The following is a 13,897-nucleotide window of genomic DNA, read 5'->3' on the forward strand; positions in this document are numbered from 1 at the left end:
CTCATCCACTTTCTCCCATACCATGGCTCTCCTCACTCTAGTTAGTGGTCTACATGGGTGTGCATCCTTCTCAACTACGTGAACAACATAAAACACACACACACACAGATTACCATCCTCTCAGATTTTGCTCTAGTAAGTGAAGTCAAGACCAGAACTCATACTTTGTAAAAGGAGTCAGATGATTCTAAAGCAAGCAGTCCATACATGAGATGAAGACATGGTCATCTTCTAGTACTTGGCACAGGGTCTGAAATGTTCCATTTCTGTCCCCATACCAGAACCTTCAAAAAAAAGTTACTTACTGCAACTTGAGCTGAATCCATAAATCTCAGGCCAAAATAGTCACTCTCAATAAGGTCCAGGTGATACATAATCTGATCAAACAGCTCCTGTCCTTTGGCTTTTTTCTGAAATGGCAAGAAAATAAACTCATCATTCCATTCCTTATAAGATCAACACACCTGAATAAAAAGTAGTTTCAATGATACGTAAACTCTTAAAGAAAATATGACATATAATAACACAAATATTGTCATACAGTAAGCAATCGCTCAAAGGGTACAGTTCACAACAAACCTTGTAAAGCCAAAAAAAAAAAAAAACTTCTCCTTATCTTCTTGAAGATTATTAGTTCAAATTAGCCAATAAATATTAACTATTCAGAGGTAAGAAGCCTTTTTTTTTTTAAAACCAAATACAATGTATGAATTAAGGAGAAATTCTTATGCTAGAGTTTCCTTCTTAAAGGAGCCTATGATGTAACTGAGAAGAAAGAACAAGCAAATTCGAAGCACTTCATATTCATGTGGAACTAGCCACACTTGGAAAAAGAGTTCCCACAGAGTGGTCTCAGGGTCACTGGGGCACCCCCTTTTTTGGTCAATTTATTCTAATTTATTTGAAAAAGTAAGAGAGAGAGAAGAAAGAGACAAATACTGAGAATTCCCAAATATTCAAATATTCAGAAGGTCCAGGGTCAGCAAGGGCAGAAACAAGAGTTAGGAATTGGAGCCAGGTCTCCCACACAGGTGGCAGGGAGCCAACTGTGCTATCACTGCTACCTACCTCCCCGAATCTGCATGAGCAAGAAGCTGGCAGCAGGAGCCAGAGCTGGGCCCTGAACCCAGGCACCCCACCGTGGGATGCAGGTATCTTAACCACTGGCCCAACCATTCACCAACCACTCCTTCATTCGCACCTGCAACCAGACCCTTTCCAAAGAGGCCAGAGGTCCTAAGATTCTCCTCATTGAGATCAATCCAAAAAAAAAAAAAAAAGCTCATGTAGGAGCTGACATTGTGGTACTGTGACACTGGCATTTCATGTGGTGCTGCTTCATACCCTGGCTGCTTCACTTCCAGTCCAGCTCCCTGCTAATGGCCTGGGAAAGCAGTAGAGGACTGCCCAAGAGCTTGGGCTCCCTGCACTTCCATGGGAGACCTAGAAGCAGCACCTGGCTTAGGCCAGGCCCAGTTCCAGCTGCTGCAGCCACTCAGGGAATAAACTAACAAATTAAAGCGCTCTGTAATTTTGCCTTTCAAACATAATTAATCTTTCTTAAAAACAAATAAAAGAAATAGAAAAAAGAAATTATCTTTGCAAGATAATGACTACAGAAGCACATAAAGAGAATCCAAGAACCTTTTATTAAATAGACATTAAGGGGCCGGGCGCGATAGCATAGCAGTTAAAGTCTTTGCCTTGAACACACCGGGATCCCATATGGGTGCCAGTTCTAACCCCGGCAGCCCCGCTTCCCATCCAGCTCCCTGCTTGTGGCCTGAGAAAGCAGTTGAGGACGGCCCAAAGCTTTGGGACCCTGCACCCACTTGGGAGACCCGGAAGAGGCTCCAGGCTCCTGGCTTCATATTGGCTCAGCTGCAGCCATTGTAGTCACTTGGGCAGTGAATCAGCAGACGGAAGCCCTTTCTCTGTATATCGGACTGTCCAATAAAAACATCTTTTAAAAAAAAAAATTCAAGGTTCAAAGCTACTTTAACATTTTCTCCAACACTCAAAAAGTATTATCCCATTGTTTTCTTGCAGTCAATGCTATAGAGTAAAAAATGTGTTGTCCATATTCACTTGTGTTCCTTGGTGTGTAATCCATTCGCTTTTAGATTTCAGCTCTGATAGTCTTAACTTCCATTACACTGTGCAGAGATCTGGGTTTTTCCTTAACCTTTCATGATGCTCTTTTCCAATCTGAGTTCTTCTTTCTTCAGTTCGGGAAAATCAATCACTATTTTGTCCTCAAACATTTTCTCTGTCTTTGTCAATGTCAAGTTTCCTATCAAGTGCTGCCACTTCTACTTTCAGCACTGCTACTTTGTTTAAGCATACCTCTGCTTAAAATACTTTTTTAGGAAAGTGTGGAAGATAGATATTACAAGTATGAGTTTAGTTGGGTGCAAACAGCTTTCTCGTAATACACATTTTCCACATATTCTGAGAAACTTTTGCATCCTAAAGAGCTGAAGGTCTTAGGAATCTAGCCATGTCAGTTGAGACTTCTTTTACATTAAGTAAGACAATGCGTGAATGGGTGCCCTTTAAAGATTTCTTTTCTTTTTTCTTTTTTTTTTTTTAATTAGGGAACAAAAATTAGTCAGATGGAGAAAATCAGGCTGTGTCCTTAACAACTTCCCACCAAAATTCCCAACAAAAATTGCCAACATTGGATAACATGCAAGAGCAGAACTGTCCCGACAGATGAAGCTTTCTCCAAACACTTTCATAAAAATCAGGTGTCGTCATGATCTGAGCCCCACCCTCCCCAGAAAGCTAACAAACAAAGTATCTCGAATGTCAAGGAAAAACAAATGAAAAAAAAAACAACAACAAAAACAAAAACAAACAACCCTGACCTTTGCTTTCCATCAATCCACTGTTGCTTTTGCCAGGAGCACTTCCACCTCTTCTTGGTCATTCCTTTGCTAGCACTACAGAGAAATGCTTCAAGGTCTTGTTGACATTTTCCATGGAAAGTTCTGCTGGTCTACTGCCCATCTGGCTACAGCAGCATGGGCCCTCACTGACCTCAAAGTTGGCTCCATGCTCATTCAGTCAGAACCATGTGAGGGGACCCAGCTGAGCTATTGACGGTTCTGCCCACTGCTTCCGTCGTCAGCCATCTGTTGCTGACTTTCTAGGCACATTACCAGGGAACTGGATTGGAAGTGGGACAGGTAGAACCCAAACTCCTGGATATGTAGGAGACTGGTGTTACAAGTGGCAACTTAACCCACTGTGCCACAATGCTGGCCCTTATTTATGTATCTGAAAGGCAGAAGCAGAACAATAGAGAGAGAGGAGAGATAGACTGTTCACCTACTGGCTTACTGCATAAATGGCCGTGACAGCTGAGTGCAAGCCAGACTGAAGCCAGGAGCTCCGGCCTGGTCTCACACGTGCAGGGGCCCATGTATTTAGGCTAGGTTCTAGTGCCTTCCCAAATGCACTTAGCCTGAAGGTCGGTTGGCAGTGTAGCAGCCAGCAGGAGAGCAGGCACTCCAATACGGGCTGCAGGCGTCCAGGAGGCAGCATAACCAGCTACACCAAATCTCTGGGCTCCACAGAGGCTTTCTGAACAGGTGCCAGCGACTGTCTCATTGCAACAATGCCTTGTATTTCCTGAGGATGAGCGACACTCAGGACCTTTTCCTGTGCTCACTGGTCACTTTGCTTTGCACATTGTCTTCAGGAATATATCTACTTAAATTATTTTCCCATTTCTTAACTGGATTATTCTGGTGCTGTTACTGACTTGTAGTTCTTTACACACACACACACACACACACACACACACACACACACACACATTATTTATTTATCTGAAAGGTGGAGCTGTAGGGAAGGGAGGCTAGAGAAAGAGAATCTTTTGCCCACCAATTCAATCCCCAAATGACTACAATGGCTGCAGCTGGGCAGGTCCGAAGCCAGCAGCTTCTTCCGGGTCTCCCACAGGGTATGGGAGACCAAGGAATTCAACCATCTTCTGCTGCTCTCTCAGGTGCACCAGAAGTGGAGCAGCTGGAACGTGAATTGGCAACCATGTGGATGCCGGCAGTATAGCAACGGCCCTACACTCTATGCCACACTACACCACTGTACTAGGCAGAAGCAACAGGTGAGCTTCTGTCCCCCAAGAAGTTAACATTCTAGGGAAGAAAGAAAATAACAAGCTAAGATAATTGCTGGTAAAAGTTATCAAGATAAAGGGAATAAAGGATGGGAAATAACCTTCAAACAGGAAGACCTGTTCTAAAAGAGCAACTTGAAAAGAGACTGGATGAAGTAACAGCATGACCTATGTGCTCAGAGAAAGCACATCTCAGGCAGAATGCCAAGTCTCCAGATGTGTGGGTGCGTGAGGGGGTGTAGGTGCAGAGCACAATAAAGCATGTTGCAGAGACAGCACGTCCAAGGCAGCTAACTTCTAGGGTGCACTTCCAGGGTGAATTTCATATTCTATCAACATCCCATTTTTGTTTCAAACACCAAAGGGAAACATGGCCTTAAAAAAAAAATCTCCTCTCCTTGCTGTGCCAAAATGTCACTTCCAGCCCCATGCGCATGACAGTTGCGTCCTAAGAAGACACATGATGGTCTTCTGCCAACTGGTCAGTTGCGAAACCACTCTCAAGGTTACCTATTGTCATTCTCTGAATGGGGGCCAGCTCCAGGCCAACCCACAGCAAACACCAGACCTCTGCAGTTCCCGCAAGTTAATAATCCACAGCAACAAAACAGCGGCTTCCCCAAACACCTCAGTCTGATGTTTACAAGTAGCATAGATGGTTTTAAAGCTTTCATCCAAGCTCTTGTCTGCAGGACAAAGAACTACACCACTGCAAGAAAGAAAGTCACAGATAAAAATGCAACAATAACAGTACTTTGGTTTCAGAAAATTTTCTGGGTCTAATCCAGAAATCCCACGTATTATCACTGACAAGGTAGAAGAGCAGGCTTTGCTAATATTATTGTAGGTCTATTACACCGAAATCAAGCATGTGTTGGGAAAACAACCATCAATCTTGGAAGGGACTTTGGAAATAGTATCTTAAATCAACAGGCTCTGTCCTATTATGCATTCTTTTTTTATTCTGTTTTGTACTTATTAATACCTTGTGGAAAAAAAGTGTTTTAAAACTATTTACTTATGTATCTATTTTTTTGAAAGACAGAGAGAGAAAAACAGATAAAAGAGGTATCTCCCATATGCTAATCCACTCTACAAATTTTACTCACAAGTAGAAGTGGGTCAATTTGAAAAGGGGAGCCAGAAACTCCATCTGGGACTCCCAAATGGGGGGCACAGTTCCAGTTACTGGAGTCATGACCTGCTTTCTCTCAGGGTGTATGTTACCAGGAAGCAGGACCATAAAGTACAGGCAAACAGCAACCCAGGCACGCCAATGTGGAATGCAGGTAACCCAAGCACGGACCTGGCCACTGCCCCCAAACACCAGCTCTAGGAAGAACATTCCTGATGTAACAGTCAACTACGGCTGTACAGTCACCTATCATGGGTTAGACGCTAGGGTTACATGTGTCGATGAAAACACTTCTATTGGTTGTCAAGCACTCACAAGGGTCTTGGCCAAGAATACAGGCATACACTGGTTTAAAGTTGGAACAAGTGTTAATGTTAACTCTTGCAGCATAAACAAAATGCAAAAGCTGTCAGAGTGACTTGCTGACACTGACTGCGAGTAACTGACAGCTTTAGAGGCTTTGGTGGTTGAAATTGTGCCTGGAAGTGTGAACAGAACGCTGCCACCTCTGGGGAAGGGAAAGTGAACAGGGAGCGAGATCCTGACAATTTCCGGGAGGGAGGGAATGCGGGTGGGAGGTGGTTAGGGAGTGGGAGGTGGTTAGGGAAGTAGACAAAGTTGGAAGCAGAAGCTGCCAAAATCATCTTCCCAAAACTGCAAAACAATGTCACTCTGTTCTTTCAAAGCCTTGCATTATTCCCAGGGAACAAAACAGGCTTTCCTAACTGGTCCTTCCCTGCCTTTCCAGCCTTATCTCCAGCATTCTTATCAGCTTATAATTTCCCAAGTCATGCCTCTGGGCCTTAGCCCCATAGAATGGTCTTTGTGCCTCTCACTAACTCTCAATTTCGGTCTCCCAGGGAGCCTTTCTCCCTCTGACAGGTTCCTGTGCAAAAGGGAACAGAACTGAAACAGGTTCAGCCAGGCTGAGTAGACAGCGAGCTCTGGTGTGGCCAGTGTGGACACCATGGAAGGAAGGATCTGGACTCCAGAGTCCCTGCCTTGTTTGTATGCATTCTCTCTCACCTTGAACCTACTGCAAACAAACCATATAAAAAAGGAAAAAAGCACAGACCTACTCAAGCTCTAGTGCTGCCCTCCCCGCCCCTGTCACTTTTCAGCACACCTGCTTACTTACCCTGTTTGGCCCCAGCAGCAACAACTTTTTCCATCTCTCAAACCCAGTCCTCACTTCACAATCTCTTCTGAAGATTAGCAAGATGTTTGTCTTTTCCCCTGTGTTTATAACACCAATTCCCAAGCAGCATTCTTCCTATTCAGTTAAGCAAACTTGTAACTTCCCCACTCATCCGTTCCCTAAGCCACTATGCCATCTCCTCCTTTCTTTGAGCGCCGGATGTCAGGGCAATCCCCCCATTTTCCCATCAGGTACTTCCTCAGACAATCTGCCAGTATCAATAAAGCACCCACTATTAGCAAAGAGCCGCAGGAGGCCCAAGGACTAGCACCAACCAGGACAATTCCTTTAGCTCTACAGAATCCGGTTCCAAACACACAGGCCCCCCTCAAGCCTTTTTGCCACTTGCACTCATTTACCCCTTTCTTCACAACACCTGTCTGCTCTCTCACAACCTGGCACACCATCCATAAGACTCAGACCCAGCTGGAACTGTGTCCCGCTCACTGCCAGCCTTCAGTCCCTCCCTGCCACACCCATGCACCAAGCATTCCTTCCTCTGCAATTCGGCTGCAGTACCCCTAGGTCAGCACACAATGCCAGCACCCCAAGTGAGCTCCATATCCAATCCAGTTCCCTGCTAATGTGCCTGGGAAAGCAATTAGAGGGTCCAACTACATATCTGTATGTATCTGTGTATGTATGAATGGATTTAAAACACACAGTAACAGAGAAAGGCAGGGAAAAGACAGAGCACTCTCCTATCTGATGGTTCATTCCTCAAACTGGCTAAAACAGCCAGAGTGGGGCCAGGCTGAAGTCAGGCACCACAAACTCCTTCTGGGCTGCCCACAGCTGGAAGTGGCCCAAGCACCTGGGCCATCTTCTGTTGCCTTCACAGCTGCATTAGCACAGTCAGATCAGAACTGCCACAGCTGGGACTTGAACTGGCACTGCAGTACGAGACACCAGCACGACAAGTGGCAGCTTAGCTCACTGAACCACATCACCGCCCCCGTTACTCACACTTGGGGTGACACACCTAAGAAGCACACTGAGCCCAAGGCCATATTTACCCTGTATTTTCCTCTAAAGGTTTTATAGGTCTAGCTTTTATGTTCAGGTCTTCAATCTCCTTTGAGTTAACGTTTGTATATAAAGTGAGGCAAGGGTACAACCTAAGACTTTCACTGTGTGTGGATACCCAGGCTTCATGCACCATTTGTGAAAAAAGACTGCTGTTTCCTTGCTGAATGGCCATAACACTCTTGCCCCCCCCCCCCCAAATTATATCAACTGACCACAAACTGTAGATTTCTGACTGGGTTCCCATCTTTTTTTTTTAATCTCTTTCTTTTTATTGTAAAGGCAGATTTACAGAAGAAAGGAGAGACAGAAAGATCTTCCCCAAGTGGCCACAATGGCTGGAACTGAGCCAATCCAAAACCAAGAGCCAGGAGTTCTTCCAGGTCTCCCACACAGTGCAGGATCCCAAGGCTTTGGGCCATTCTCCACTGATTTACCTGGCCCTAAGCTGAAAGTTTGAATGGAAGTGGAGCAGCCAGGACTCAAACCAGCACCTGTATGGGATCCTAGCACTTGTAAGGTGAGGCGTCCGCCACTGAGCCACTCTGTGCCGGGCCCATGGGCTCCCCATTCCATGGACTGACCCACATCTACCTTTGCACCCAGCAGCACACTGTCTCTATTACTGCTGCTTTGTTGTTACACTGTAAAAATGAGAGCAACTACTAGGTTGTTCTTTTCAAGGACTGCTCCGGTGATTCAGGGTCCCTTGAGAGTCTACAAGACTCAGTTTGTCAATTCCCATAAATAGGCCAGCAGGAATGAGGCAGGGGTTACATTCAATCTGTATTACCATTTGGACCACTACTACCCTAACAACTACAAATCCATCATGAGGGGTGGTTTGCACTTGCAGGAACCCCTCTCCACCCTCCAAGATCTCCAGCGGGTGCCTGAAACCAGACAACACGCAGCCCAATGCACATCGTATGTATGTACTATGTTTCTCCCCACACAACCACAGCCGTGAGAAGGTTTCGTTTACAAATGAGGTGCTATAAGTGATGAACAGTATATAATAAAAGAACAATCAGATCAAAATAATTAAGAATCACGGATCATTTCTAGAACTTCCCATTACTAGGTCAGATTGCAGTTGAATGCAGAGAATTAAAACCACAGAAGTAACATGAGGGATAAGGGGGTGACACAGTCTTAAAAGTATAACCGGAGGCATGAGTGTTTGGACTCAGAGTGCCTGGGCTCACGTCCCAACTAATTCCTGCTCTCCTGTGAAGGGCCACCCTGGGAAGCAGCAGTAGGTGATGGATGGCACAAGTTCTTGGGTGCCTGCCACCCTCAAGGAGGACCCAAATTGAGGTCCTGATTTGTAGCTTCAACCTGAGTGAGCCCCAACTGCCTGGGGACCTTTGGGGGGATGAGCCATCAGAGGAGAGCTCTTCCTCTGCATCCCAAAAGAAAAAAGGAAAAAAAAAATCAAAAAAGCCTCCTGCATAATTGTCAAAGGAGAGGAGGAGCAAGAGAATGACCTTGACAACTGATAAATGTGCATTTGAAGTCCACAGACACGTTACTCTATTTAACCAGAGATCATCCTTTACATATTACCTGAGTAATCATTTTAGTTTCATGTTGGCTAGTAAAACTAACAGTGACCCTGATCCTAAAGGAAAACGAATATGTGATTCATTCAATTACCAAGATCAAGTCTTAGTCTTCTCCTGCAGTCTTACTAGAAAATGGACCTTTTTTTTTTTTTTTTAAGAAGTTAAGATTCCATTGACCTACATTTTTACTCTAGTCAAAAATCAGCCAATGTTCCGTTCCCAGCCCTGAAAACCTCTGGAGTTGGGTTACTATAGCTAAGATTTCACCTGCGGGGTTGAGAAGGCCATTGTTCTCGCTCCAGTGAATCAAATCTCAAACTGGGTGCTTCCCGGCCTCTGTCCCCACCCAGCCTACACTCCCAGGCCTGATGGGGTATCACACACGCCTCACCAGGCAGGCCAAGCTTAGGAAACTGTTCTAGCTCAGCCAGCCACTCACCATTTGCCCTCTAAGCTGAAAACCTCAGGCTGTCTCTCCTCCACGTTATGTGGTTTTTTAAAAAAAGATTTATTTATTTTTATTGCAAAGTCAGAAATAGAGAGGAGGAGAGACAGAGAAGATCTTCCGTCCGATGACTCACACCCCAAGTGAGCGCAACGGCCGGTGCTGTGCCGGTGCTGTGCCAATCCGAAGCCGGGAGCCAGGAGCTCTTCTGGGTCTCCCACGTCGGTACAGGGTCTCAAGGCTTTGGACCGTCCTCAACTGCTTTCCCAGGCCACAAGAAGGGAGCTGGATGGGAGGCGGGGCTACCAGGACACGAACTGGTGCCCACAAGGGATCCCAGTGCATTCAAGGCAAGGACCTCAGCCACTAGGCCACGTGCTGGCATCCCCCCTCTTTTTTAAGCCTCCTTAAAAATTCTGCTCACGTGGCATCATCCACACAGCCCTGAGAGTTCATACTTCAACCATTAGGTAACAAGAAACTTCCTCCCGGACTTCAACACAGCAGTCTGGGGCTCTTCACCACATACCTAATGATATCTGAGGAACAGCACACAAGTCAAGATGCTTATCAAGTAAGACATGAATACAAAAACTAGCCTCCCAAGGCAGCTCTCCCTGGAATGTCTGACAACCCTTCAGAAGCTCTTACCAGAAAAAAATTAAGACGCCTGCACCCCCAGAAATATGCAGTCTAACCTCCAACCTCTTCAAATAACAAAACACTCCGCACCCCAAATCATTAAAATGGTAAAACACCCAGTACATTCCACATCATTCAATTGATCAGAATACTCATTTAGACACACTAGCTAATTGCTGAAACTCCCACTTTGAGTTTAAGGCTTAACTGTATACTGCAGCAACTTTTCAATGTAATTTTGGGCAAGCAGGTCCATGCTAAGGAGACTGTGGAGAGGGAAACTACTGCAGAACATCCAAGGAAGCTTTCACTGTATTACACAACTCACAAGAAGACAGGAGACGGACCCCTGGAGATGTAGGATAAATAAATGTAATTCAGACAAAGGGAACTTGCGCCCCAAAGCCAAATAGTTGACTTCCTCAAAAAAGGAATAAGCTACCCTCTTTCAAACAGCTTACACTGTTTGACACACACACAAAGAATCAACTGATCCAAAATGCAAATGTCATTACAACAGCCTGTCTTGAAATAAAGAGTACAGGGCTCAGCGGCGTGGCCTAGCGGCTAAAGTCCTCGCCTTGAAAGCTCCGGGATCCCATATGGGCGCCGGTTCTAGTCCCGGCAGCTCCACTTCCCATCCTGCTCCCTGCTTGTGGCATGGGGAAGCAGTTGAGGACGGCCCAATGCATTGGGACACTGCACCCGCGTGGGAGACCCGGAAGAGGTTCCTGGTTCCCGGCTTCGGATTGGCGCGCACTGGCCTGTTGCGGCTCACTTGGGGAGTGAATCATCGGACAGAAGATCTTCCTCTCTGTCTCTCCTCCTCTGTGTATATCTGGCTGTAATAAAATGAATAAATCTTTAAAAAAAAAAAATAAATAAAGAGTACAGGGCACAACAGCAATCCATAGCACAAACGACTCTGGGCCCACGGAGGTAGTCAGACCTGAGCAGGGGAAACACTTAGTCGTGTTTCTCATTTTGTTTCATTAGCACTTCCACAAACACACCAAACTGAGGAGTTTTGAAAAACACAGAAGAATACAAGGAACTAAACGTCTTCCAGCACATATGTAAGTACTAGTATGGTTCTCTGTTTCAACAGCTGTTGAAATAGGGACTGTGACAATCTACCCATTATTACACAATGGCCTGCCCAGGTACACATGCTAACCCGCATCAGGCCAAAACAGCCCTACTGTTTAATTGTTCAAGTTAACTGCTGCTATTTCCAGGGCCAAGGTTCCCTACCATGGCCTTGTCTATTACCGTGCTTCATACACAGTCCCTGTTTCCCAGCGAAAAGCTCAAATAAAGACATCAATCTCTGAGAAGAAGCATCTCAGCAAAACCTACATACCGGTAAGTCAACACTCACGTCGGTGCCATCCAGCAAGGACACCCGACACGTGATGATGGACTTGGCATCTCCAGCGGCAGGAATGTGAGTGGGAGCGCGCTGCGCCTCTCGGAGCCGTTCCTTCTCAGCATGTTTCCGCATGGACCGGCGCCCGAGGGTTCTACGTAGGAACCGCAGCATTTCTGCCACTGTAAAATCAGAGTGGAAAAAGATGACATCAGAGAGGAAGACAGTGTCAGCCAGATAAGTGACAGTATTAGGTAAATCCTGTAGACCTGAGCAGGCGTGCTATAAAAACAGTCAACACGTTTGAAAACAGTAACTAAAACTCAGTTCTTACACACATTTTCAAATGTGTTTCATTTAATAAACAATTTTTATCTGTCAACTAAAAATAAATTTTAGAAACTTGCTACTTCAATTCAAAGGTTTTTTAAAAGATTGATTCATTTTTCATTTGAAAGGCAGATTTTACAAAGAGAGGAGATAAAGAAAGAAGGTCTTCCGTCTGCTGCTTCACTCTCCAAATGGCCACAACAGCTGGAGTTGAGCTGATCAGAAGCCAGTAACCAGGAACTTCTCCTCGGTCTCCCATATGGGTGCAAGGTCCCAAGGACTCGAGTCTCCTTGCAGGTTTCCCTGACCCTAAGCTGGCGGCTGGATTAGAAGAAGAAAAGAAAGGACACAAACCAGTGCTGATATGGGATGTCGGTGCCACAAGGCAGATGACTACCTTGCTGTGCCACCATGCCAAGTCCCTAATTCAAAGTTTTTTAAAAGACTGTTATATCTAAAACAGAGCCATAGCCTGCAGCTTTCTAAACCTACTGGGCAATTTTACCAGAAGCTGATATAGAAGGAGAGGAGTGAACATTCGGAAAGTTCATCACATTTTCTAGAACAATAAATTAGCTGTACAGAGTTGGATATCCCTACAAACATTCGAAGATGTTACACACTAAGATGTATTCCAATGATCAGAATGATGCTGGGGTCTGGCAAGGTGGCCTAGTGGCTTAAGTCCTCGCCTTGAACGCCGCCGGGATCCCATATGGGCGCCGGTTCTAATCCTGGCAGCTCCACTTCCGATCCAGCTCCCTGCTTGTAGCCTGGGAAAGCAGTCGAGGACGGCCCAGCACCTTGGGACCCTGCACCCACACAGGAGACCTGGAGGAAGTTCTGGGCTCCTGGATTAAGATCGGCACAGTTCTGGCTGTTGTGGCCACTTGGGAAGTGAATCATCAGATGGAAGATTTTTCTGTCTCTCCTCCACTCTGTATATCTGACTTTGCAAGAAAAATAAATCTTTAAAAAAAAGTGATGCTGAAGCTGCCTCTCTAGTCTCAGTACTCGCTACAAAGACAACCGCCTTCTTCAATCAAAATACAATTCAAAGGTCCTAAGTTCCCTTAAATATTTTAGTATTTATAGGTTTTAATTTCTAACATAAACCTTTACAGCATCAAACTGTTTTAAGGCCACTTCATTCCTTATCTCCATCAAGAACATTAAAGCTAATCAAATTGGCTAATATAGATCTTAATAATATAAAATCTCATACTACATTTAGAAACACCCAGTACAGTGCTGGAAACAAATGACATGGAAAACACCCTAAGTTACCTTGCTAACCTCATGGGTTTAATTCACACAGCTAACAGTTTCAGAGTAAGCACAGTTCATATAGCTAAGCCAACATCAAAGAAAAGACAACGTTCACTCCAGAGAAAACAGAGGTCTGAAAATGGGAGAGAAATCACAGACTACACAGCTCAGCCAATAGTTTAAACGGCCATAATATATCAACACCAAACACTGATCTAACCAGAAATACACAGAAACTACAATGAGAGGCAAGGAACAGCAGGGGCTGAGAACAAGGAGTCCTGAAGAGAGTTAATTCCTCATCTTACCTACCAGCAACCTAACAGGAAATTCTTAAAAACAAAGAAAAACTATAAGGAGTGGGCAGATTGGCACAAGTGGTCATGAGTCCTGGCTCGAATCTCATCAATTCTGCTTCTAACACCAAGGCTGCCTGTACTTTGGGAGGCACCAGAGGATGACTCAATCAAGTCATCCCTGTGGGAGACCCAGATGGATTCCTGGGCTGCTGCCTTCCGCCTGCTTCAGCCCTGGCTGGCTGGTGCAGACATTTGGGTCACAAATCAGCACATGAAAGATCTCTCTTTCCTCTGCTTCCCGACCTTGCACATAAAAATGGCCATGTGCAGCACCTGCACGTGACTCGAACTACAGAAGAGGTTCTCTGAGAACAGGCGAATTCGGGGAAATTGCTATAGGACAGATCTGAGACCAGGCAACACCAGTATGTATCTAGAGGCATAGTCCTGTGTAATCCCCCCAAAAAAACTG

The 13,897-nt window shown here is 45.2% G+C and overlaps 1 protein-coding gene across 1 annotated transcript in view; it reads right to left on the reverse strand.

The window, feature by feature from the left end:
• EPB41L5 (erythrocyte membrane protein band 4.1 like 5) overlaps positions 1–13,897 on the reverse strand; it is a 108,851-nt gene that overhangs the window by 89,122 nt on the left and 5,832 nt on the right. The window contains exons 2-3 of the mRNA XM_058664187.1: positions 11,522–11,709; positions 306–410 (exon numbers count right to left, since the gene is read on the reverse strand). Coding sequence (XP_058520170.1) covers positions 306–410; positions 11,522–11,701 — 285 coding nt within the window. The 5' untranslated portion in view covers positions 11,702–11,709. The remainder of the gene's footprint in view (positions 1–305; positions 411–11,521; positions 11,710–13,897) is intronic.

This window comes from Ochotona princeps, chromosome 5, assembly GCF_030435755.1.
Source record: "Ochotona princeps isolate mOchPri1 chromosome 5, mOchPri1.hap1, whole genome shotgun sequence".
In the NCBI taxonomy this organism is placed as follows: domain Eukaryota; kingdom Metazoa; phylum Chordata; class Mammalia; order Lagomorpha; family Ochotonidae; genus Ochotona; species Ochotona princeps.